Consider the following 22862-nt stretch of genomic DNA (forward strand, 5'->3'; position numbering starts at 1 on the left):
GGGGGGGGGGGGGGGGGGGGGGGAAGCTGAAGCGCGCTGTTTGGGAACACACGTCCTCTTAAGGCGGTTAATCGATTTAGAGACCTGCCCTACGGCATTTAACGGTAAAAGGCTGGCAGTGCTGTGGCGGAGCCGCAGGAGTGAAACGAGCAGTGCGGGGGCTCCGGCAGCRGTGGGAGCAGCTGCCCCGGCCCCTGCTCCAAGCGCACGGGGCGCAGCATGCACAGAAGGGGGATTCCTGCAACGCAGGCACCCCGGCCGCTCCGCTCGGGATCCTCACCCGCGACCGGCTTTGGCCAGTGTTGAGGAATTCAACAAACTTGGCTCCAGCATCACAAGTAGTTTTTGAGATGGCAATAAATTCTCCCTGAAAGATTTCACTGCAGGAAATGGGCAGAAGGTGCCGGGGGTCTGCAGGCACCAGCCCTGCTGGGGGCAGGGGGGGTTGCAATACAAAACTGGGGCCACAGCCAGGGGGGAAGAAAAGAGGAGACAGGACTGGCAGCCTCCTTCCTCCCCGGCTGGGCTGGGGCCGAGAGCCACGGGCTGCTGGCAGCCCTTCCTCTCCCGCGCCGCCAAGGGCAAGGAGGGAGGTCGGGTGCCCTGGGGCTGGTGGCCGGCGGCCCTGGTGCTGCATGGGGCTGGCGATGGAGCGTCCTCGTGCCACGCTGCATGGCCACRGAGCATCCTCATTCCACACACAGCATCCTCGTGCTGTGCGGGCAATGGAGCATCCCTGCCTCGTGCCGCGCTCACGGCCACCCTGGGCCGGGCGATGGAGACACCGCGTGGGGCTGCGCTTCCTCCACGCTCACAGCAGCTCCTGCCTGTGCAAACTCACCCCCCTCCAGCGGACGGGGCTGCCGGGATGCATTGCTGCCCCCYGTGCTCTGGTCAGTGCCAAGCCAGGAATGAGGCGGCTGCCGGCGGATGCTGCTTGCTCTCCCTCCTGCACCAGCGCTTTGCCGTTTGCCGGCACAGGCAGAGTCTGCTGGCGAGCCCCAGGCAGGCCTGGCGCCGCGGGGATGGGTGCCGGTTCCCACGGCCCTGGCACTGGGCACGTGGCCGGTGGCACCCGGACAAGGGTCCACGAGCTGAGCGTGCCGGGCAGCAGCCAAGGCCGGCACCCGGGGAGCCCGCTGGGTACAGCCGTTACACATTAACTGCCTTGTTTGTCCCCTCTTTTCCCCACACGCAGGGGCCCAGAGGGCTGTGGCGACGTGCCGGTCCTTGACGCAGTGAGGCCTTGCACAGAGCCGCGGGTGCAGCGAGCTGCGGTGGCGCCCAGGACCCCGTGGAGCCGCGGCCACCCGCTCCAGCCAGTGGGAGCCGTCGAGGTCCCCATGGTCCACCAGCACCTCCAGCTCCACCGGCGAGAAGAAGCAGCCAGGGCCAGGCACGGCGTGGAAGATGAGGAACGACACTTGAGATGGCACCAGACTGCAATTAGATTTCATTTCTTTAAACCTGAGATAGGCACTACACAGCATTTGCTGCTACAGCAGAGGGATGGCGTTTTTTCCCCACTTTCCTCCTGCAACAGACTCAAATTTGGCAGTTAATAGAGAGGGCAATGCATGCTCCCATCTGGCAGCATGCCAAGAAGGTTATGCCTCCCTTTTAAAGGGCACTATTTAAAAGCAATGATAACAAGCAAAGTTACTGTACAACTGGAAACTGAGACAACTTCATTACAAAAATGAAAATAGGGGACAGAACAGTCAACTCAGTGCCTTTGACTGTGTTTCCTAACCCCATCCTATAACATCAAAGCCTGCTCATATTTTGGAAACCGTCATAGGTGAACGGGGGGAAGTTTGGCAAACAGGAGGCCTTTTTGGGCAGGCATGCAACAGAGTTGATTTCACAGGCAGTAAAGTCCTGCTCACTGGTGAAAAACACGCCGTCATGTGAGTATATGGAAGGGTCCAGGTCGTAGTAGTTGTAAGGTCTCAGGAGAAAGCCAACAGAGTTTCCCACCGTCACAGTGTTGGGAATATCCTCGGAGTGTGGGATGTGAAGGAAACCAGTGGTTACCCAGGCAACTAGGTCCTAGGCAGAGAAGGGAGTTACACGGCTGATTATTTCCGGAACCTACAGCTGGAATGACCGAAATCTGCACATAAGCCATGGAAAGTTATAGAAAGAGCAGGAAGGGACCTTCTGAGGCATCCAGCCCAACCCACATTCCCACACTCTGAGCTCCTCCTTCCTGGGAAAGATTTCCCTCCTTTCCCCAAAGACCTGCCTGCTCCACCAGGCAGAGGGACCTTTGCTCTGATCCCCCTGGCCAATCCCTATCCTTGTGGAGATTTTCCTCACATTTTGCTGGTATTTCTCCATGAGTGGAAGTGAGCCCCCACTCTGGATCTGCATGCTCCGATCAAAGTGACGACCAGATACACAGAAAAGGGGTGCTTGAACCCACTTTCCTCATTCCCTGAGACTCTGCTGCTCTCCCAGCTGAGCCCACTGTCCTGCGAGCAATGCCTAGGATCACTCGGCTGGTCTCTCTGGGGCAGCTCCAATGCTCCCGCTCAGCCCGTGGCCAGATATTACAAGCTTCAGCACTGCAGACCCCGGCTCACCTCGTTGGTGATTGTTTCGTTGTTGATGAAGTCAGCAAAGGCGACAGTGGGTGTCCACGGGTCATTCTGGTTGTAGATACTGGTGCTGGTGGGTTCCTCTTCCTTTCGCCTAGTGACAGCCAGCTTGTACCTGAGGACCAGAAGAGAGATGGGAACCTCTCGTGGCAGCTGCAGGCAAGGGCAGGGAGATGCCATTCCCAAGCAGACAGCRCTAGGACCTGCAAAGCTTCTTACAAGGGTGACCAAAGGGACCCTTGATGATGGGAAGGGGGACAAGGGGTTTGTCCTGGAGTCCAAGGGACAGTGCATGCCGTGGGCACCCATCATAGGTGAAGCAGAAACCCATTCTAAGGAAGGGATGGCAAAAGCATTGCCAGGGTGCTGAAAGCCCAGGGAGCACACAGGTAACAGCCCCCTGGAGCAGGGCACAGCTAAACGCTACTCCCCGGAGAATCTGCAGATCTCAAGACTTTAACCCCAGTCCAAGGGAGCGTCTGCTAGGTCCACGCAATCTGGAGAACCTGGCATCACTGTTAGGAGAGCAGCCTGACCTTGCCCAGCTGATGGCCCTCTCCATGGAGCTGGTTTCGGGCACATGTTCCCCTGCAAAACTGACAATCTGGATCCTGTAACCACGTTGGTGACCCCACTTGTTTTTGCTGTTGGCTGCAAAGTAGATGTATCTGGGCATCTTTGACTGGTGCTGGAACGCAGCCTGGTCCTCTGTGTCCAGGACTTTCTTGGTGAGCCGTGGCCGTTCTGTCTGCTGTTCTGGGCTCCAGGGGGCCCGTGCCATCTCAAATGCCATGTCATGGGCCACCAGAGAGTTTTTCACCCCTACAAAGCAAAAGAAAGCCACTGAGGAGCTTCCCTGCAGTCCCCTGCTTCCCACAGACAACTGCAGTCAGGGCTTGTTCTCCCCATCCTCCCTTCCACACCCCAAGTTCTGAGTGCTGTTTTCTGCATGTGAGAGCAGTTGCTGCTCTGCAGCTCCATGGCAGCATGACTGTACATTTATCTAACCCAGACACCACCACTCTGGGGCATACACTACTGCCCACGCAGACTCTCGCCCTTTCTGAGGAATCAGAAGATGGAAGTCCCATCCCAGTGCAGAAGAACAAGTTTGCTTCCCAGTACAAGCCCAGCCTAATTAACCCAAGCACCCGATGGCCCAGCCATTGCTGTTCTGCTCATTAGCAAGCATCCTGCAAGCAGGGGAGCACTGCAGAGAACACAGGCTCCAAGCACATTTGCACATCACAGAACTGGAGCAGTTCTGTGCAGTTCAGGTCTTTCCACAAACAAGGCTCGTCAGCCAGAGGCTCAGACCAACAGGAGAGGCATGAGAGCAAATAAGTCTGGGGATAAGATGGGCAGGAGCTGGCTGAGAGCACTCCAGGGCCAGGGCCAGCATGGCAGTGCCCAGGGGGAGCTGGCAGAGGGGCCTGTGCTTGGCCCCCCAGCCGCCAGGTCAGGCAGGCCAGCTGCAAACCGCTGCCAAGCTCCCCAGTCTGGGCGGGTGGCATAACTCCCTCACACGTCCTGCTCGCCTCTGTCCCATGCAGAGTTTCCTAGTTTGCATAAAAGCCACTTCAGAGCAGAACCTCTGGCCATCCCAGAAGATWTGACCAGACCCTTGGGACTTGCTTGTGCTACAGAGCCAGCAGGACTGGAGTCCTGGGCCAAGACCTGCCTGAACATGCTGCAATGGAGGTCAGTGCCAGAAGCCAAAACCTACAGAAAAATATCCACACCCAGCAGCCACCATGGTTCTTGCTTTCTTCCCTTTTATGAAGTGAGCAAAACTTCTAACCCCACACCTTCCTTTTCAGTGATAGCAGTGATAGTTGGATATTTTGCCTGCCTTTTCCATATTTTTCCATTTTTGCAATCCTCTGTCCTGATCCAAGTACTCAAACTCACCCCAAAACCACACAGAACAGTCTTTAAATTTGTGTTTCCCAATGATAATAGAATTGGGAAATTTTTTAAATATATGACAAGGGCATGTAGCAGATGCTATTTCAGCAGGATGGGGAGGACAGGGCACATTTGTGACAGAGGTGCAGTACATAAATGGTGGCGTAAGATCTAATAAACTGCAGCGTGTGCTCCAGTTGCTGCTGTGAGCAAAGGATGCCTCGCACCCCTGGCAAAGTGCAGCATAGCTGAGCTCGCAGCTGGCTGTATGTTCACAACTGGCTGCCTGCCCAGGATCTTACTGCTTTGCCTGTAGCTCCAGGAATAGAGCAGCTGGCTGTCCAACCCGCACACAGCCAGCAAGAACAATTGGAAAAAGCCGTAAAAAGAAACAGGAATGCGAGCTGGAAATCACATCCACCCCAGCCAAGCAGCCTGATCAACTCAGATTATCATTTGGTGTTCAGGACACCTGGGTGTCAGAAGAGGCTAAGGAGGGGCAAGGTACCAGAGGGAAAAAATCCTGGCTTCCGCAGAGTCACAGAGGTGTCAAGACCAACAGAGCTGGGACAGGGACTGTTTGCCTGCAGGAGCCTGGGCCAGAGCACAGGACCCAACTCATGCGGGTAGAACCGGCAGAGCAGAAGTGCCGATGCCAGCGACCTCGCAGCAGACTGCTTCAGGCTGCGCGCAGAAGAACTGACAATGCAGGAACCACAGGCTTTGGCAACCACCTCCGTCCTACTAATGGGCATGAGCTGGCCATATCACAGTGCCAGCTTTATCCAGCCTGGGAAGCTGCAGCCCTACATGGCACTTAGGGATAATTGCATGGGACAGAGAAAGTAGAACCTCCCCCCCACATTACAACAGTTTTCACTGCTCTAAGAACAGAAGAGAGACAGCTGTGTCCTGCTCCACACCTGGAAAGAAACGCCTGTATAAGGTCCACAAGATGCTCAGTATTGGGGGTATAAAAATATTAAGTAAGGACACAAAGGAAGACAAGACCCAGACCTACCTCCCACATCCAAGTCCACTTTATAGTTGATGGAATGGGTGTGTATTGTGCCCAGCGTGTGCTCCCAAACCCTATTGCCATATCTCAGACCATCCCCATGCAGGAAGGATGAGCTCATGTACCCCGTGGCCTGGACTTTGGCTTCAATGGCCCCGTTCTGGTAGAAGATGAAGTCCCACACGTAGTCGTAGTTGTCCAAAGTCGCAATGGACCGAACAATCAGAGCAGAGTTGACCAGTCCCCCATAGTAGAAGGACTGCAAGTTGGAGTAGTGGCGCCTCAGAGGGGAGCCCAGGTTCTGCTCAAAAATGCAGAGGGCATTTTTACCAATTCTGGAGACCTGGGATTGAGCAAGGTAGTGCACATCCATGTAAGTTGCTGAATACGGACAGTCGACACCTCGCACCAAGGGAGAGCTGAAGCGCCCAATGCCAAAGCTCCCATCCATGTACCTCGTTGACATCCCTCCAGGACAGTTGGAGCCGTACACTGACAAGGCCTCTTGAACACTGATCTCATAGGCAATCCTCTCCCCCTGATATCTGATGTCAAACAGGCGCATGCCTGTGTTCACGCTCATCCCAAAGGCAAAGCTCCAAGCCTGGAAGACAACGTGGTTGTTCCTGACGCTGTAGCGGGGACCCTGGGGCTCATACTGCACGGGAAACATTGTGGCAGGAGGTGCTCGCGGCTTCATGGATGAGAAGTCCCCGTCCCGTGGGGCTTTCTTCACCTTCTCCACACTGATGCGGCCCTGCACATAGGCGCTCTCCAGCTGCGCCATGTCCCTGTAGTACTGCCCATTGTAGAAGACTCTGCTCACCGCCCACTGAGAGATGTCCAGGCTGCTGTGGTCCACCAGCACCTCCAGCCCCACGGGGTGCAGGAAGAACCCGCTCACGTTCTGAAATACGATGAACCATGACCTACGGTCTCCAGACTGGAATCCGCGGGGGGCTGCGGTTTGAAACGCCACGTTGGTGCCATCATACTCAAACACTTCCTTTAGGAAGGTTGGGGCTGCAGCAAATGCCACCGTCTTTAAGAACATTCCCACTTGCTCATACTCACTGTCCAGCATCGGTCTGCGGTGGTATGGCACTCTCCTCCCATACTTCTGCACCGTGACGTCCCGGTGGTACGTCGGCGTTGGCAGCGGACCCACCACATACTCCGTGACGTTGGGGTCCGGCTGGTTACCGAAGTACAGGACAGCCAGCGCTTCCCGCGTCGGGCGAGCCCCCCCGCCATCCAGGAACCGCAGCACCTCCGCCTTGGCGGGGACCTGCATGTCGATGTAGGAGATGCAGTTGTCGGAGGGCAAAGCACGCGAGGCGTCCACCAGAGGCACCCCGAGGTTTTCCTGCAGGTACCGCACCACTTGGACCATTTCTTCCGGGGTCAGATCAGCAAAAACCAGGCTCTGGCTCCTGGACCCAGTCTTCTCCACATTGCGGGGCTGGGATTCACAGCTTGCTGATTGCCTCCCCCTGCTCAGCAACATGCAGCAGAGAATGAAAATTATCACTGCAGCCCCGACCAGGAGAACGTAGGGGAGTCTTGGGTTCATCTCTCCAAGTGCAGAGACAGTTTGTAGGGTTTGGCTGCAGCATCCAGAATACGGCTCTCACAGGCAGACCAGACTCTAGTCTTGCTCCTGACCGTGGGTGTAAAGGCATCACTTACGAGGTGGGGACGAATCCTGGAGCTCACATGTGACTCAGTTCCCAGATCACAGGTCCCAGCCAGTYCAGCCTGTTTCCTCCCCACCGCAGACACGCTAAGGAAGTGAGCTACAGAGCTGATGCTTGACTTGCTCCCCAAGTTACCGACTGGTTTCTCCATTGCAGAGAAAACACCAGGAAGAGCCTGGGCCTTGGTCTGCCCAAGGGCCTTTGCTTCTCCCAGCAAGGCAGCCCATCCTGCCTCATGCAGGCACAGATTCACCAGCCCTCACCTTTAGCACCATCGGCACACCTGCATTCAGCTGATAGGACACAACGCCCAGTTCAAAACACAAACTCCGCTGAGCGAGCAACCCGCCACCCTCCCTCCATCGCCCCTACTCCTGCTGTCAACAGCGCACCGGCCGGTGCTGCGCCACAACAGTGCATGCACGCTCCAAGGAGCGGTGTCGAGGCACAGGCTCCGACACCACGCCTGGAGCYAGGTGCAGGGCACAGGCTGACGCAAGCGCGGCACCGCTGCTGGGGAGGCTCAGCAGGCCTGACGCCTTCCGCACACGAGGGCCCTGGGATCAGTTTCTCTCCCAAACAGCCTGCCGAGGCTGGCACTTCGGGTGCCTCTGCACGGTCTGTTCTCGCTGTTGCCATTCTCACTGCCTCCAAGTCTTTCCCACCCCTAAGGGAAGAGGCCTGGCTGCTCCGGTTCTGGCTCTGGCTGCAGGCAGACTGGCAGCAGCTGGGGACTGCTGGCCGAGACAGGAGAAAGCTCCCTGGCGAGAACAGGCAATGCTCGGTGAACCCTGGGCAGCAACTGCAAGCCACAGGCTGCATCTGGAGGGGCTGCAGGAGGAAGAGCAGAGGCTACACAGGCACTACCAGGCGAGATTTGTCCCCGTTCAGCCCTTCTTCCTCCACCCCAACACCACTGCAGCTGACACGATCCCTGGACAAGAGCCGAGATGGACAAAAACGGTGACCTGCAGGAAACAGTTCAGCATTCCCGCCTGCACAGCCCAGGCAGCTCAAGAACCCTTCTCTGCGCAGAGCTGCCTTGGCAACCAGGACGGCACCAAGCAGCCCTTCCGAGGCACCGCGCAAGGACRCGGGGGGCTGGAGGCTGCCCCCCTGCGCCCGCGTGGCGGTGCAGCCGCTCCAGCGCTGGCCGCTCCCCGCCGTCCAGGCCAGCGGTGCCCTCCCAGGAGCGGCAGGCCCAGGTCTGCCCTCAGCTGCTCCTGGACTGGCCCACCAGCTTTTGCAAGCTTGACCCTGCGCGGCCCCAAACCAGGCCCAAGCTCTGCGTGAGGCAGCAGCCAGTGTTACGCTACAAGCATTCATGGACGGCATTCTAGCCAGAGATCATGGTCCAAGCACTTTGCACTCTTCCGATGCATTAGAGGCATAGGAGGAGGGGCCGGGCTGGGGCTGAAGTCACCACTGCCCTGGCTACCACTGCTATCAAGATCATGTTAATTTAACAATTTATGTTTTCATTCACACTTCCATCCAGGAAATACTTGCCCATTTTCCCCGCAGGTCCCATACCAGCCTCAGCTCAGGACATACAAAACCTGTAAGGGAGAACGATATATTTTTGTTGTGCTGCAGTTTTGTCTTTCCTGACTTGCTGAACTTGTGCATTCTTTAGGGCTCTTCAAGCACCCTGTATTGCCACTAGTCTCAGTGCTCTGGATGAGCATTCTCATTCCCTTGATAAATGGCACACGTCTGGGATTTTACACAAGTCGTCCCAACAGTACTTTGCTGTAGCCAGGGCTCAGGGTCTGTAAACAAAACAGGGAGCCAAGGGACACAGCAGTCACAGAAGAGGGCCTTGCCACCACGCAGGAACCGTGTTTTAGCATGTTTTCAAGCCTTGCTTACAAGGGGGGAACCAATATCAGCCCTGCTTCTAACCATAATGACAGTAGCAGCATCTCAGTACAAACACCACTTCACACAAAGAACGTGTGCCTAGATCGAATGCTTGCACTGGAGTTAACTGCAGCTTAACATATATAGGTTTCTGATTGCTCTGCACAAATCCAGCAGACAGTGTGCATTACTAGACTGGCATTTCTTCTTGGGCTAATGTTCACTACCTACTAGTGATCTCTTTGGTCCTGTGCAGATGTAAAACTTTTTTCTACCTTTTACATGAGCAAGGTTTCAATAATAGACATCTAACACTGTCTGTCTATGCTCTCAGCATCACCACTGCCCTAGCAGTTTGCTGAACTGCAGTTACAAGAGTAGCCTTCAAATAGGAAGCAAAACTGAATCTTTCACCCCAAACATCCTTGAGCCTTCCCAGGGGCAGTCAATGTCAGCACTTAATTGTTTAGTCCACCAGATGGTGCAGCAGAGAGCTGGTCCGCAGACTGAAATAGCTCTTCTGCAGGGATCCACTGCCAGAAAATATGACTGTAGCAGTAGGGGAAATTCACTGGCTCACTGCAGTGGCTTTGCAGTCCGAGTCTCAGGATCCAAGTTACAAGTGTTTCCACAAAAGAGAAGCAGGAATAGAGCTGCACAAGTTCAGCCCCGGAGCACACCAGTTCAGCTGCCCTGCTTTACACTGGGCAATCGAGACATAGGAAGGGATTTTCCCAAGTTACAAGGAGAGAGTGCCAGGAGCAGCACCAGACCTAGCAAGAGCAGGCTCACTCATCCAGCCCTGCAGACAGGGGTGTCTCTGCCCTGTCTGCCTGGCCATGCTTCTGGCAACACACACAGTGCCAGCTGTGAGGCCTCAAGGAAACGCAAATGTTTTTCAGCTGCTACCTTTCATACTTTCCCTGGGCTGAGCAAAGAGCTCCTGGACAATTCCCATTGCATTCAACTCTGTGCCTTTGACAGACAACCTTATGTGTAGAAGAGTAATTTTGCAGTGAAGGAGGAGATTAGGAGAGGGAAAAAGCAGGGTTATGATGACAATTATGAAGAGCTCTACAGACTAGGAGGCCAATCCCCTCCCACAGCTCTGTGGCTTATTGATATAATGACCCGCATTAAGGAAGACAAGACCCAGACCTACCTCCTACATCCAAGTCCACTTTATAGTTGATGGAATGGGTGTGTATTGTGCCCAGCGTGTGCTCCCAAACCCTATTGCCATATCTCAGACCATCCCCATGCAGGAAGGATGAGCTCATGTACCCCGTGGCCTGGACTTTGGCTTCAATGGCCCCGTTCTGGTAGAAGATGAAGTCCCACACGTAGTCGTAGTTGCCCAAAGTCGCAATGGACCGAACAATCAGAGCAGAGTTGACCAGTCCCCCATAGTAGAAGGACTGCAAGTTGGAGTAGTGGCGCCTCAGAGGGGAGCCCAGGTTCTGCTCAAAAATGCAGAGGGCATTTTTACCAATTCTGGAGACCTGGGATTGAGCAAGGTAGTGCACATCCATGTAAGTTGCTGAATACGGACAGTCGACACCTCGCACCAAGGGAGAGCTGAAGCGCCCAATGCCAAAGCTCCCATCCATGTACCTCGTTGACATCCCTCCAGGACAGTTGGAGCCGTACACTGACAAGGCCTCTTGAACACTGATCTCATAGGCAATCCTCTCCCCCTGATATCTGATGTCAAACAGGCGCATGCCTGTGTTCACGCTCATCCCAAAGGCAAAGCTCCAAGCCTGGAAGACAACGTGGTTGTTCCTGACGCTGTAGCGGGGACCCTGGGGCTCATACTGCACGGGAAACATTGTGGCAGGAGGTGCTCGCGGCTTCATGGATGAGAAGTCCCCGTCCCGTGGGGCTTTCTTCACCTTCTCCACACTGATGCGGCCCTGCACATAGGCGCTCTCCAGCTGCGCCATGTCCCTGTAGTACTGCCCATTGTAGAAGACTCTGCTCACCGCCCACTGAGAGATGTCCAGGCTGCTGTGGTCCACCAGCACCTCCAGCCCCACGGGGTGCAGGAAGAACCCGCTCACGTTCTGAAACAAAACGAACCAGGTGGTCCGATCTCCAGACTGGAAACCACGGGGAGCTGTTGTCATGACTGCTAAACTGGTTTCATTATATTCAATTACTTGATGCATGAAAGATGGAGCTGTGGGGAACACTTGACTCCTTAAAAACCCTGCAATCTGTTTGTATTCAACAGCCAACGTTGGTCTGCGGTGGTACGGCACCTTCCCCCYGTACTTCTGCACCGTGACGTCCCGGTGGTACGTCGGCGTTGGCAGCGGACCCACCACATACTCCGTGACGTTGGGGTCTGGCTGGTTACCGAAGTACAGGACAGCCAGCACCTCCCGCGTCGGGCGAGCCCCCCCGCCATCCAGGAACCGCAGCACCTCCGCCTTGGCGGGGACCTGMATGTCGATGTAGGAGATGCAGTTGTCGGAGGGCAAAGCACGCGAGGCGTCCACCAGAGGCACCCCGAGGTTTTCCTGCAGGTACCGCACCACTTGGACCATTTCTTCCGGGGTCAGGTCGGCAAAAACTAGGCTCTGGCCATTGTCGGTGTCCTCCTGCTCCAGGCGCTGGTGCTGGCAGATGCTGGGAGCCCTTCCCCTGGTCAGCAGCACGCAGACCAGGGCAAATATTGTGGCCAAAGCCAGAACGAGGAGGATGAGCACGGCTTTCATGTTCATCTCTGCTGCAGATTTTGCGGCTTTTAAGAGAGCTTCCAGAGCAGGGTTTCTAGCTGCTGCCTCTGTCAGTTTATGCTGCACTGGATAGATTAGTACAGAAAGTACAAAAGACTGGGAGAGGCTAGGGGAGGAGACCTGAAATTCGTGGTGACCAGAAAGGGCAGCTCTTCGCTCTCAGCTGCAGTGTGCTCCGTCTTCCTCCAAGAACAGTTCCCTGAAAGAACTAGTGGAGATGCAGGGTCAGTGACTCAGACAAATTTCACATCATTCGGTTACTTTTTCAGTCCAACCCGACTTCCTGAGGCTGCCTGTAAAAATGAAGATCATGTAGTCAGCCTGAGGTGGCTGGGACCATTGTGAAGCTCTTACAAGCTGAGAACTGCTGCCACACTGTAGAATTTCACCTCTTTACAACTCACCGAATTTCCTTGTTTATCAGGCTGCTTCCTTGTAAACACTCTCCCTGGCAGCATGATTTCAAGCTAGTTAAGAGTTGCTTTCTTTAAAAAAAAAAATCTTCCACATGGAAGCCTTTGCTGAAAACACATCCATCTGTGTAGTAGTAGAAAAACTTTGGCAGGCATGGAGAGATGTAGTTTGGGATGAGATTCAGGTCCCACTGCACAGTGAACAATTAGCTCTTAGTTTGCACCTTTGAATAGCTATTAACCAGTTAGTCCCCCCAACACTCCACTGAGACAAGATCAAGCAGCTTTTGTCTCTACCTCAGATGCAAAGATGAACTGAGGTGCAGCTTCTGAGAAATTCCCTCAAGGACCAGGACAAACACCCCAATCTCTGTTCTGCCTTTGGCATCCAAGCAGGGATGTGATGGCAGTGCCAGGTATCACTATGCTGCCAGTCTACCCTGCTCCCCAGGCTGAGCTGCCACCTCCAGGATTCCTACCAGTCAAAGGCTGTGAAAACTGCTTTCAGCCATTGTCATAGATGAGGTCTCCTTACTGGTTTCACAGCACTCTTGAAGGGCTGAGCAGAAGGCGATGGCCAGGCAACAGGACTCAGTACTCTATTCTGCCACAGGGTAGATGCTTGGGGTGAACAAGATGCACAGCTTTAGGTACAATCCCTGCCTGTCCTTGAGCTGGTACTGAGAAGCATAAGGAATGCAAGGGAAGCAGGGCTAGAGATTCAACATGACATTTCCACTCCTGCTGCCAGCCTCACCTCACCTCACCCTGGCCTTCCCTTTCTCCTCCCATCAGAGTTTCTTGGTGGGAGACAGGCCCTCCTCCCTTGGTACTGCCTCAATTTCTTCCTCTGCAGCTGATCTTGCCCTGGACTCAGTCTCTCCTCACTGTCCTCCTGCAGCACTTACCAAATACCACACTGGCAGGCAGAAGGCCATGTTGCTATAGGACACAGTCCATTATCCTCACCACCACTGGCAGCCCTCAGACTTCTTTAGCCGAGGCTGCAGCTGTGAAGACAAGAGAAACGCACGCATGTTCACTTCATGCCAGCAAGCACCATTCCTGCCTCACTGGCAGTCACACCAGCGAGGCCCATGTGAACCACAACAGTCAAGTTACATGGCCCCTTGGTGACACGGAGACAAGCAATGGGAAGAGACAGGGCATGAGAAAAGAGCCTTGGTTACAAGGGATGTAACAGCTACAGGTTTCAGAGGTACGCTCCTCTCATCAACTTGCAACCAGCCTCTAATGGCAGAGTAAGATATCTCTAAATAGCTCCAAATTAAGCAAGGAAACTTCGACTTTCAAGTCAGTCTCTCAGTCTGAGGTCAACAAGGCTTCCAGGGTCACTTGGGGTTAGGCTGGAGAGCAAAATTCCCTTTCGGTGCAAGTCTGGTACATGATATCCCATCTTACAAATAGCGCAGAGAGAAGAGAGGGAGTGCTGTTGCCCCAGTCGAGCAGATTAGCAGCAGAGCCAGGACACACCTCCTGCCTCCTAGAAATTCAACAAGTGTTCTGCTGCAACAAACACCTACACAGCTGAGCTGAGACTGCTGCAGGAACCTCTGAGACTGCATGTACAATGTCCACGTTCACATTTCCTTAAAGAAGTACAAAAGAGCAGATCTCTTAGTTTTGACTGCTCCTTCAAACTTTGTCTTTTGGTTTTACGTCAYAAGTCCCTAACAGTCAAGGCACAGGCTGCAATTAGAGAAGATCTTTTTCTGAGCAGTATAACAGTGGTTTAAGAGAACTGGATAAACTCCATAGGCCTTACTGCCCCACAAATCGTGACTCAGTCCTACAAGTTGCCTGTGAGATGTCTGAAAATAAAGTATGGGAACATTGTTATTTCTGTGCATGTCTGGTGTTTGAAACAGAAGGAAAAAAAACATAAACCCTAATCTATAATGACATCCCTATGACAAACAAACCCACAGCACACACCCCAGGTCTTCAGGATACATCTGGCACAAATGAAGTTCTTTCTGTGCTGCCTCTGCCCCATTACAGGATATGGGCCACGGATGTCACGATTAATACCACATATTATTTAATACCATCTACTTCTGTTGTACTTTTAAAAACAAAGACTTTTAAAGCATATTACAAGCAACACCAGAATCAACCTGCATTCTATGGGAGCTCTGTTTCACAACAAACAGAACAACCCTAAATACACCTCCATCTTGCAGTAGAAATTTCAGGAAGCACAGTAATTAATTGAGCTTGCTGAGCTGGGAAACCTGTGTCAACACCTTAGTGATGAAAAGTGATCAGGGATCTTTAAGGGCCACATGTACCACTGAACTGCTTGAGTACCTTCTCTAAAAGACACTGCCTGAAGCAGCTTAGAGCTAACCTAGAATTTAAAAAATGACAGGTCTCACTAACAGCAGCTAACTTGTTTATGATGTGTTTGGTGCACATACCTCTTCCCACACCTCATCCCACCAGTCTGATTAACCCATGACTCTGTCCCACACCTAACACGGAGAGTTCACATCCTACTGATATTTATTTTGGCCACATGGTTGCTTTTAGGTACTGCCCATCCATACTTCTTATATTTGGTAAATTGCCCACATCTCCCAAACAGAACAGGGAAGGGAGGAGTTTGCTGTCCTTCGCTCACACAGAAGGGTAGAGATGGCAAAAATAGTCTCTGAAATTTACAGGAAGCAAAACTAAAGACAGACATCTTGCAGCTGAGGGAAACTCAGAGTCAGTGACTGCCAAGCAGGTGGGTAAAGAGTACAGTACAAAGTACCCCTCACCAGCAGTCCTGGCATTGGTATGTCTTAAGCATACCCCAAACCAGATCTCAGACTTTGGAAAACTCCCACTCCCATTATCGCATCTCATGTGGTCAGCTTGTGTAAAACAGAAGGGTGGAAACTGCTTGAACCTTATTCAGGCTGGCTGTGTTTCTGGCAGTGTTTGTGTCTGCGCACAACTGCTGTGCCTTTATTCTCCTCTCAAAAGCTTTAACAGTAACTGCACTTAAGCTGGGATGTCTCAAGAAGCTGAATTCAAGCTCTGATGGCATGTTGCCGCTTTTGGAGAGCAAAGCGGAAAAACACTCCACAGAGACTGAGGGGTGAAGATCGCAGACAACAAATCCTTCCCTGGTCCTGTGCATGAGCCCATGTTCCCTATCAACACCTGCCAACACAACTGTCTTGGATGCTCCTTCTTTCCGCAGAACTGCTGGCACAGGGCACCTGGGTATTTTATTTCTTCTAGCTGTGGTGAGGAGGTACCCCTCATGCCGCACCATGTTGGGCCCTGTCAACAACAATCCTCCTGAGCTCTGGCCCCAGGGGACCTGTGTTTTCAGCTCTATTCCTGCCTTCCTACGAGCAGCTTGGACACCAGCAGGACTTTCCCATACCACAGGAAGCACCGTGCAGCAGTCAGCCCTGCAGGACGTGTCTGTCCACAAGCTGCTGCTCCTATTTCTCAGAGGATGAAGATTTTAGGGCTGGATGAACGCACCCAGGAGCCCAGGGCTCAGCCCAGGCCAGGCAGCGCTCCTCAGACTGGATCAAGGGCCCCACCTAGTGGCACCCAGGTCAGAAGGGGAGATGAAACTCCCTCCATCCAGGTGCACAGTTCTGTGTTTCCCAAGGAGCAGGCTCACAAAAGGGGCCTGGAAACCACCAGCTGGCGGACAAAGTGTTTAGGGAACAACAGTGCTAAACACTGGAGAGCAGGTCTCTGCAACCCAGATTGTAGTATAACAGACACAGACAGACATGGAATGAAAACAAGGACATTCCTCTGGGTAGAGGTGAGGACAGCTTTGATTCGGGGGGATAAAGGACAGGTCTATATTTCCTTGGGCATCACATGCACAGAGGAACCAAGAGAGTAATGCACCATGCACTGAATATATGTACCAGCTGTGGTATTCAAGGTGCCTGCCCCAAGACGATACTGTAGACACCTGCTCAGCAGAGATGCAGCAGTAGCCATGGAGCAGGTTCTAGACTCTTACAGAAGCATCATGCAAATCACATCTGTTTTAACCGAGATGACCTTAGTCCAACACACTGGCTTAGAGTGGGACGGATCACATCAAACCCAAGACCTTGGGCCTACTGTAAGGCATGCTAAAGGAACAGAAACAACCTACAGAGCAGCACACAGTGATTTACAACACAGTCAAAAAGAGAATGAGGACAATGCGGGGAAGGAGCAACTGGATGTGAGAAAGGTAGGACCAGAACACACATTAACACTGCACAGCCTGTCCAAGAGCTCAGCATCACACACAAGGGTCTAGCTTAAAAGAATTCAAAGTACCTTATTTTAATTTCTTGACATGGTAAAAGTTTACATACTTTCATCTGGCAAAGAGAGCTGAACAAATTAAAAGGAATCAATACAAAGAAACACAAGGGGAAGTGCTGCTCCCAGACAGCAGCTAGAACGCAGTTGGTTTGTTACTGAATATTTATTAGCGGGAAGACTAAGAGTTGACTTACTACAAACAACAACAGAAGAGTCTATAGAAAGGGCCAGGGGCCCTCCACACTCTGGGCAAATCCCTGGGAAACCAGCAAGAGACAACATGGCTCTTAGATGTGGAAGCAGAAGAAACAAAAACAAAGTAGAAAAAAAAAAGAAGGGGAGAAGGTTCATTCCATTTGTCACTGTATGTTACAATGAAGTTAACACAACTATTAAGGCTACTGCACAATAAGAATATACGGGTGTAACAGCGAGACCCGGGAAACAGCAAGGTTCCAGAAACAAATGATTTAACATTCCCTGAATAAGGGACTTAAGTAGAAATACTATAAATAAGAAAAATTTGGAGCCTGCAGCACTATGGGCCCATTTCCCACACACAAAAACTGACGCAACACAACCAGTCATTTCCAAAGGGGTTTGTAATGGACCATGAAACGTTCCAGAGGCTTAGAGGAGTCACCAGGCACACGAGTGTACCCTTTTGCAGGGGAAAGACTACAAGGTTTGCAATGATACCAGGTGGCTATTGGCCATCCTCACCTCCAAGGACCAGCTGTCGCAGCTGGCCTGCTCTGCCCAGACAGCAGGAAGCACTGCCAGGAGACAGTGGGTCACAGTCTGACCGTGTGTGGAGACATTAGAACTTTAGTATCAGACCTCTGGCCCCTCCCCTCTCTCAGCCCAGGCAAAAACATCTCATGCTGAAGGGGCACTAGGACACACATGAAGTAACGTTGGTTTTACCCAAGAAAGTGGCTCTAGTCAAACAGCAAACAGGAGCAGAAGCCACCTGAGCTCATGACCAGCCAGTACAGCAACCAGCCCTAGTTAAAAGCACCACCTTGCACTCTGCACTGATTTAGCTAGAATTCACAAGGTGGAGACAGATGGGGTGGGCTCTACTGAGTAACAAAAGAGCCAAGAAGAGAGTGAAGACCTCTCAATGGCACTGCAGCATGGCTGCTGCCACCAGCCCAGAAGGGGCAGGTTCCCCCTGTCTTTACAATTGGTCAGTGCAGAGCATGGGCAGAGGGATTGGCTAGAGACAGTACTGAAAAGAGCTGGTGTCTCAGCCTCTGCACCACCACTTGGGCTTGGTCTCATGCTGCAGACTGTCTGCCCCATTCCCAGAGACACCCATGAAGCCTCCAGCCAAGAGATGGGACAGGACAAGGGCTTGGTCTCTAGCATAGTTCCTACTCAAGTAGGAAGAAAGGCATGAAGGAATGTTCCTGCCTTGCTGGTGCTCTCAACTCTGCAGTAGCCTCTAGGGCATCCCAAAGCAGCGAGGCCTTCTCATTACCAGTTACTAGAGGGAGGGAGAGCTCCTGAGACCTGAACAAAACCAATCACAGAACTAGGTGAGAATTTCTTTAGAGTTTAACTAAGAGTGCGATACTATTTCCAGCCAGTTTCCCATCTCGATAGTCACGTAACAAACCAAGGCAATGACGGTCTTTAGTTGACTGAACAGTTCTCAAGTTCAAACGCTGACACTTAATAGAGGGTCTCAGCATTGCTGCTCCGAGGCCTCTTGATCTTCTCAATGTTTTTAAGGATCATGTCATGCAAAGTGACCTGCAAAAAGGGAGAACACAACTCAGACAAGAAGGGTGAAGTTATTCAGTGTTTGGCTTTCACAATAAGCACTGGCCAAAACAGCAATACAGCTCACCTTCACACTACACTTAGCCTCTGCCTGCAATCGCATATTTAGTTAAAATAATGGCTTCTTTCAGCAAGACCTTACAGAAGCCACTGCATGTAACACTAAAAAGAGAAAGCTTCTTTATACAGCCTAGGAATGACTCAATACCACCCAAAGAGTTTGGGATCAAAGGTTCCCACAGAAGTGCAATGAATACTCTACAGTGGACTCCTGTCAACACTCAGCTGGGAACACCTGCCTCTCTGGAAGGTGGTGGAAAGGCAATATACCATTAGGTCTTCTTGTGAGAGCCAAAGCAGACCAGGGGAGTAGACAGGCTTCTTGCCAGGGCTAGGTGCAATCACAGGGAAAGGGGAGAGCAGCAGAAGCATCAAGACTGCTTTCTCCACTGCTGTGTGGGGAGCCGGTGGGAGCTCCATTTCTCACTTACATATTGATTCCTCAGCTCTGAAATGATCAGACGCAGACTAATGTACTCCTTCTCATCGATCTCTGTCACTGTGCGGCGGTAGTCCTCCTACAGAGAGCAGATGTACAGCTGAGTGGCCTGAGCCCAGCTGTGCCTCCCATGCATCAAGAGAAGCTGGTACAACTTTTGTAAAAGAATCCCCGCTTCAGCTTGCTCTCCGCTAACACAGATGTCCTGCATCCCTGTATGATTCCTCCCTTCTCCCACAAGACCCCCAAAGCTTAGAAAGGACAGTGAGGAAGTAGCCCAAAGTGTCCCAAAAAGCAGCAGTACATAACGTGTAAAGCTCCATTTCTCTGTTTACTTACCACATGAGGGTACTTAGCTATTTTGGAAACCAACTTTGCTCTTGTGATATAATATCTGGTAAAGAAAAGGAGACACTAAAAGTAAGATAAATAGCAGGAAGATTTCTTTCAGGCCCACCCTGCCCTAGAAAAAGCTAGGGGACCTTCCCCAAGCAGGTTAGTTTTCCCAAGAGGGCCCCACAAAGGGCTCTGCTCTTTCACACCTACCTAGAAATCTGGTCCAGGTAGGACGCAGCCTCGCTCTCCACAGTTCGAAGCTCAGCCACTGTTTCTTCCTGCAAGGAAGCCAAGGAGACCATTAGCTTCATGAGACTGCAGCTGGTCTTCAGGACTCTAAGAGTGACAGCTCTTGGCAGTGCCATTTCAAGCTCAGATTTGGGTTTTAAAACCCTAAACCAGCCCCATGACTGCAGCCCCTGGATACAGTCAAGTGAAAGATTCAAAGGAACCCGAGATCCATGTTTCTGGAACACAGTTCTCTCCCATAGCATGGAGCCTTACCTGAATAGAAACACCAAAGTTGTTTCCATCTTCTATCCTAGGGATGAGAAGTTGCACCCACATTTTGACCTGCAGTGGGAGGGGGGGGGGGAATAAATAAATAAATAAATTCACAACACTGAGCAATACTAAGATGTTCAAAGGAAGCTGTCTTAGAAGTGTTATGAAAAGCTCCCTAAAATCCTGTCTTTGCCATGCAGCTCATGATAAACTCCCACAGGTACTTCTCACTTGTGCAATGCTTCTGAGTAGATTTTGTCTCCCACATGGCTGGGAAGCCACAGCAGAAGCACAGCCTCCCATGGAAAGCTCTCTTGAGCACACCAAAGAAACTCTCAGCAGGTACCTGTGATTCTGTGCAAAGTGAGGGTGATGAAAAGCCTCAAGGAAGGAGCATGCATAACAGACATCCTCCTCCTTCATGAGCTGAACTACAGAATCCCCGAGGGCTCACAAAAACATCATTTTCTTATAATCTACCTCCCAGCCATGTTTAGAAACTGTAATACAAATCCTGCATTTCCTCATTTTACAGAATATAGAGGGACCTGTTCCTTCCACTCAGAAAAACTTTGCCCCTCTGGGAGCAAAAGTATTTTACTGCCTCCACTTGCCCCAGTGCTGAGGACTGCAGCTCACACTCACCGTATTACACTTCTCAATAAGCAGCCTGATCTCTGGTTTCACTTTCTCAATGATGTCCACCAGCTGCTGGTTGCTCTTCAGCATCCCATTGGGCATCACAAACACTTTGGTACCTGGCAGCAGAGGAGACAGATATCTTGCATCAGCAACACACAGGAACGGCTATACCAGTAGATCAGACCAAAGGTCCACCTGAGCATCTTATCTCCCACAAAGGCTAGTAGCAGACACTGAGCCAGGCTACAGCTAACCTGTAGGGAAGGGGAAATTTAACATGGGATCACGGTCACTACCGCAAAGGAAGGAAAAGAGAAAAGACAAAACTGAGACGAGAACTAAAGATCTCTAGGCTGCTGAGGCTTGGCACAAAGGATTTCCCTGATGCACATGTAAGAAGTGTTTCTGTCTCAGCTTAATCCAAAGCCTGGTACCTTCCTTCAGACAAGGAAGGGCTTTCAATACAGATCCACATGGAGACCAGCTGCCTCTGTCAGCATGCCAAGCTCAAGCAAATACTACTTATGTTTATCAGAGATGTCCAAATTCTGCTCCTAAGAGCTGGAACCTTACTCCTTTGCAGCGGGACGCCCATAGATCAAGGTCTTAGAGGTTCCACGGGTAGGTCTGCATGGGCAGCAGCTGCTGTCAGGATAGGGTGAATGGGGTTCACATGATTTCATACCCCTAACGCATGGCGCGCTGGCTCAGTGGGCAGGCAGCAGCACAGAGACTTGGGGACTCTTACCCTGAAAGGTCTCTTCACGGTCTTCCAGCTTCCTCTTTTTCATATTTGGCTAAAATATACAAAATGTTTTACTCACAAACTAGTCGTAACCTAGAACAGCGTTGCAAAGGAAACAAGGAAAACTTTAGAGCCTCTGCTATGCTCCTGGTTTCTAAGCATCCTTCTTTAAAAACAAAGGAGGACTGCAAAATACAGCGTTACCTCCAGCAGACTTCCCAGGCTCTAGAGACCAATTCCTAAAAGCCTTTGGGAGAGCCATAGCCTGTTGTTAAATAAGAACATCCTAATCAAACACACAACAAACCATGCAGTTTTAATTAACAAAAGTAAGGATCACAGCCAAGAGAGTAACCTTACCCCATCCAGTCCATCATGGCTGTTCGTGAGAAGAATTGGGTCAGGCACTGGGAGGTTCATGTCTGAATGGATCTGAGTGAGATCATGAATATTCAGGATAGGCTCCTGGAAAATAATGCAGATTTGTTACTTAATTACAAGCTAACAACTTTTGTCACGCTGAACACAGTTAGAAGACAAAAGATTCAGACCTCTCCGTTACCCATCCACAAAAGAAGGAAGAATGAAAAAACATCTAACAGCAGGACTGTGGTGAGTCCCCCCAGCCCCCAAGGACAGAATGCCAACTCTAGATTATGATCAAAGCTATCATCTCTCTCCAACACTGGAGATGATGGAATCCCTGTGATACCAGTGTCAAGAAGGACAGTCTAAAGCTGTTGAATACGTAAGAAGAATAAGTGTGCCAACCCTACAGAGAAAAGAGAAAAAGGAAAAGGAATCATCCCTCTACAGCTAACAGCACTCAGATGTGTCCAAGCAACTCTGAAATGCCACTTAATTCTTTTGTAATAWGGTGAAGTACACAAGGAAAGTAAAAATAAACTTCTTTATCTCCTACCAGGTCATTTTCCAACACATAGCTTGGAAATGGAAAAGGATAGAGACGACAATACCTATCTTACCTTAAGAAACCCATCAAGTTCTAACAGCTTCTTTGGGAAAAAGTTTGCCACCAAATCTTCAGCCTGAGAAAGAAAGAACAGACTATGACTTGAAACAGTGCCTAAGATTTCCCACTAGCAGACATGAGCATCAGGGACATTGACTGTCCAAAGACAGGAGGCAGCAGAGAATACAAATTTCTTTTGCTAGCAACCTTCAGGCAAAGCCGCAGTGAAAAAATGCCAAGAGAATTATGAGGTTATGTAACTTCACTTCAGTCAGTGACTGAAGCTCTGAGCACTGATAAGTTTATAGAACAGGCTCAGATCACAGCAGAGTCTGTGAGAAAGATACAACCAAACAGCCTCTTCTCTGACCCGTTATGCTGTGGGACAATGGCAAAGGGATACTCACCTCACTTGTGATCCGCTCTCTGAAGGAGTCAACCTACAGAGAAGAAAAAAGCAGCAGTTAAGTCTATCTCAAACAGCAACGCTCAATGCAGGGCAAGCGCTGCATCCTATAGCCATGAGATTCATCTAGAGACAGAGCTGAGGTCCTGAATGCAGGATCGCTCCACGCACGTTTCTCGCCCCATAAGAAAGGCCCCAGAGCTGTAACGCCCTACAGACAGGGAGCAGCAGCGGACAGGGACAGCTAAGAGGCGCTCAGGGCGCGGGGAGGCGCAGAGGCCTACGGCGGACGCCCCAGGAGCGGCGAAAAAAGGCGCAGAACAATGGAGGCGACGCGAGAGCCAACGGCTGCACTCCCCTGCCGGCGGCACGGGAAACCCCGCCGCGCCGCCTTCGCGCCGCCGGGCGGGCGGCC

The 22862-nt window shown here is 51.7% G+C and overlaps 4 protein-coding genes across 9 annotated transcripts in view; 1 reads left to right on the forward strand and 3 right to left on the reverse strand.

Annotated features, from left to right (window-relative positions):
* Nucleotides 1-1137: 1137 nt before the first annotated feature.
* Nucleotides 1138-8719, reverse strand: LOC112968764 (membrane primary amine oxidase-like). Of its 3 annotated transcripts, XM_026071314.1 has the most exons (5): nucleotides 5533-8715; nucleotides 3140-3425; nucleotides 2589-2718; nucleotides 1890-2052; nucleotides 1138-1440 (listed from the first exon to the last, which is right to left on the reverse strand). In XM_026071314.1, exons 1-5 carry the CDS (start codon nucleotides 7100-7102, stop codon nucleotides 1160-1162), a joined length of 2430 nt encoding a protein of 809 aa, XP_025927099.1. In that variant the 5' UTR covers nucleotides 7103-8715; the 3' UTR covers nucleotides 1138-1159. The 3 variants fall into 3 exon arrangements, with proteins under 3 accessions (XP_025927099.1, XP_025927100.1, XP_025927101.1); XM_026071315.1 differs by lacking the exon at nucleotides 1890-2052 and having other exon boundaries at nucleotides 5533-8719; XM_026071316.1 differs by lacking the exon at nucleotides 1138-1440 and having other exon boundaries at nucleotides 1447-2052; nucleotides 5533-8709.
* Nucleotides 3337-22515, reverse strand: PSME3 (proteasome activator subunit 3). 4 transcript variants are annotated; one of them, XR_003254432.1, is made up of 11 exons: nucleotides 22449-22515; nucleotides 22055-22117; nucleotides 21429-21533; nucleotides 21072-21120; nucleotides 20327-20439; nucleotides 19682-19750; nucleotides 19388-19455; nucleotides 19181-19235; nucleotides 18834-18920; nucleotides 18176-18312; nucleotides 3337-3425 (listed from the first exon to the last, which is right to left on the reverse strand). XR_003254432.1 is itself a non-coding variant. In XM_026071321.1 (10 exons), exons 3-10 carry the CDS (start codon nucleotides 21486-21488, stop codon nucleotides 18232-18234), a joined length of 582 nt encoding a protein of 193 aa, XP_025927106.1. In that variant the 5' UTR covers nucleotides 21489-21533; nucleotides 22055-22117; nucleotides 22449-22515; the 3' UTR covers nucleotides 16554-18231. The 4 variants fall into 4 exon arrangements, 1 of the variants encoding a protein (XP_025927106.1); XR_003254433.1 differs by lacking the exon at nucleotides 3337-3425 and adding an exon at nucleotides 8767-8785; XR_003254431.1 differs by lacking the exon at nucleotides 3337-3425 and adding an exon at nucleotides 13169-13256.
* LOC112968765 (membrane primary amine oxidase-like) lies at nucleotides 3341-11886 on the reverse strand. Its single transcript, XM_026071317.1, has 3 exons — nucleotides 10252-11886; nucleotides 8736-8785; nucleotides 3341-3425 (listed from the first exon to the last, which is right to left on the reverse strand). The coding sequence occupies exons 1-3, from the start codon at nucleotides 11816-11818 to the stop codon at nucleotides 3420-3422; spliced, it is 1623 nt and encodes a 540-aa protein (XP_025927102.1). The 5' UTR covers nucleotides 11819-11886; the 3' UTR covers nucleotides 3341-3419.
* BECN1 (beclin 1) overlaps nucleotides 21495-22862 on the forward strand; it is an 8559-nt gene continuing 7191 nt past the window's right edge. The window contains exon 1 of the mRNA XM_026071187.1: nucleotides 21495-21680. Coding sequence (XP_025926972.1) covers nucleotides 21495-21680 — 186 coding nt within the window. The remainder of the gene's footprint in view (nucleotides 21681-22862) is intronic.

The sequence above is a fragment of the Apteryx rowi genome, unplaced genomic scaffold, assembly GCF_003343035.1.
Source record: "Apteryx rowi isolate R43461 unplaced genomic scaffold, aptRow1 scaffold_323, whole genome shotgun sequence".
NCBI classification, from domain to species: domain Eukaryota; kingdom Metazoa; phylum Chordata; class Aves; order Apterygiformes; family Apterygidae; genus Apteryx; species Apteryx rowi.

Coding starts and splice junctions, on each gene's coding strand:
- PSME3 (XM_026071321.1), bottom strand. CDS start 21,488: ATGAACCTCCCAGTGCCTGACCCAATTCTTCTCACGAACAGCCATGAT. Junction 18,921..19,180: donor TAGCTAAGTACCCTCATGTG/GTAAGTAAACAG, acceptor TGCTCTCTGTAG/GAGGACTACCGCCGCACAGT. Junction 18,313..18,833: donor CAGAGCTGAGGAATCAATAT/GTAAGTGAGAAA, acceptor CCCTTTTTGCAG/GTCACTTTGCATGACATGAT.
- LOC112968764 (XM_026071314.1), bottom strand. CDS start 7,102: ATGAACCCAAGACTCCCCTACGTTCTCCTGGTCGGGGCTGCAGTGATA. Junction 3,426..5,532: donor AGTGGACTTGGATGTGGGAG/GTAGGTCTGGGT, acceptor TTTGCTTTGTAG/GGGTGAAAAACTCTCTGGTG. Junction 1,441..1,889: donor TGACGGCGTGTTTTTCACCA/GTGAGCAGGACT, acceptor ATCTAATTGCAG/TCTGGTGCCATCTCAAGTGT.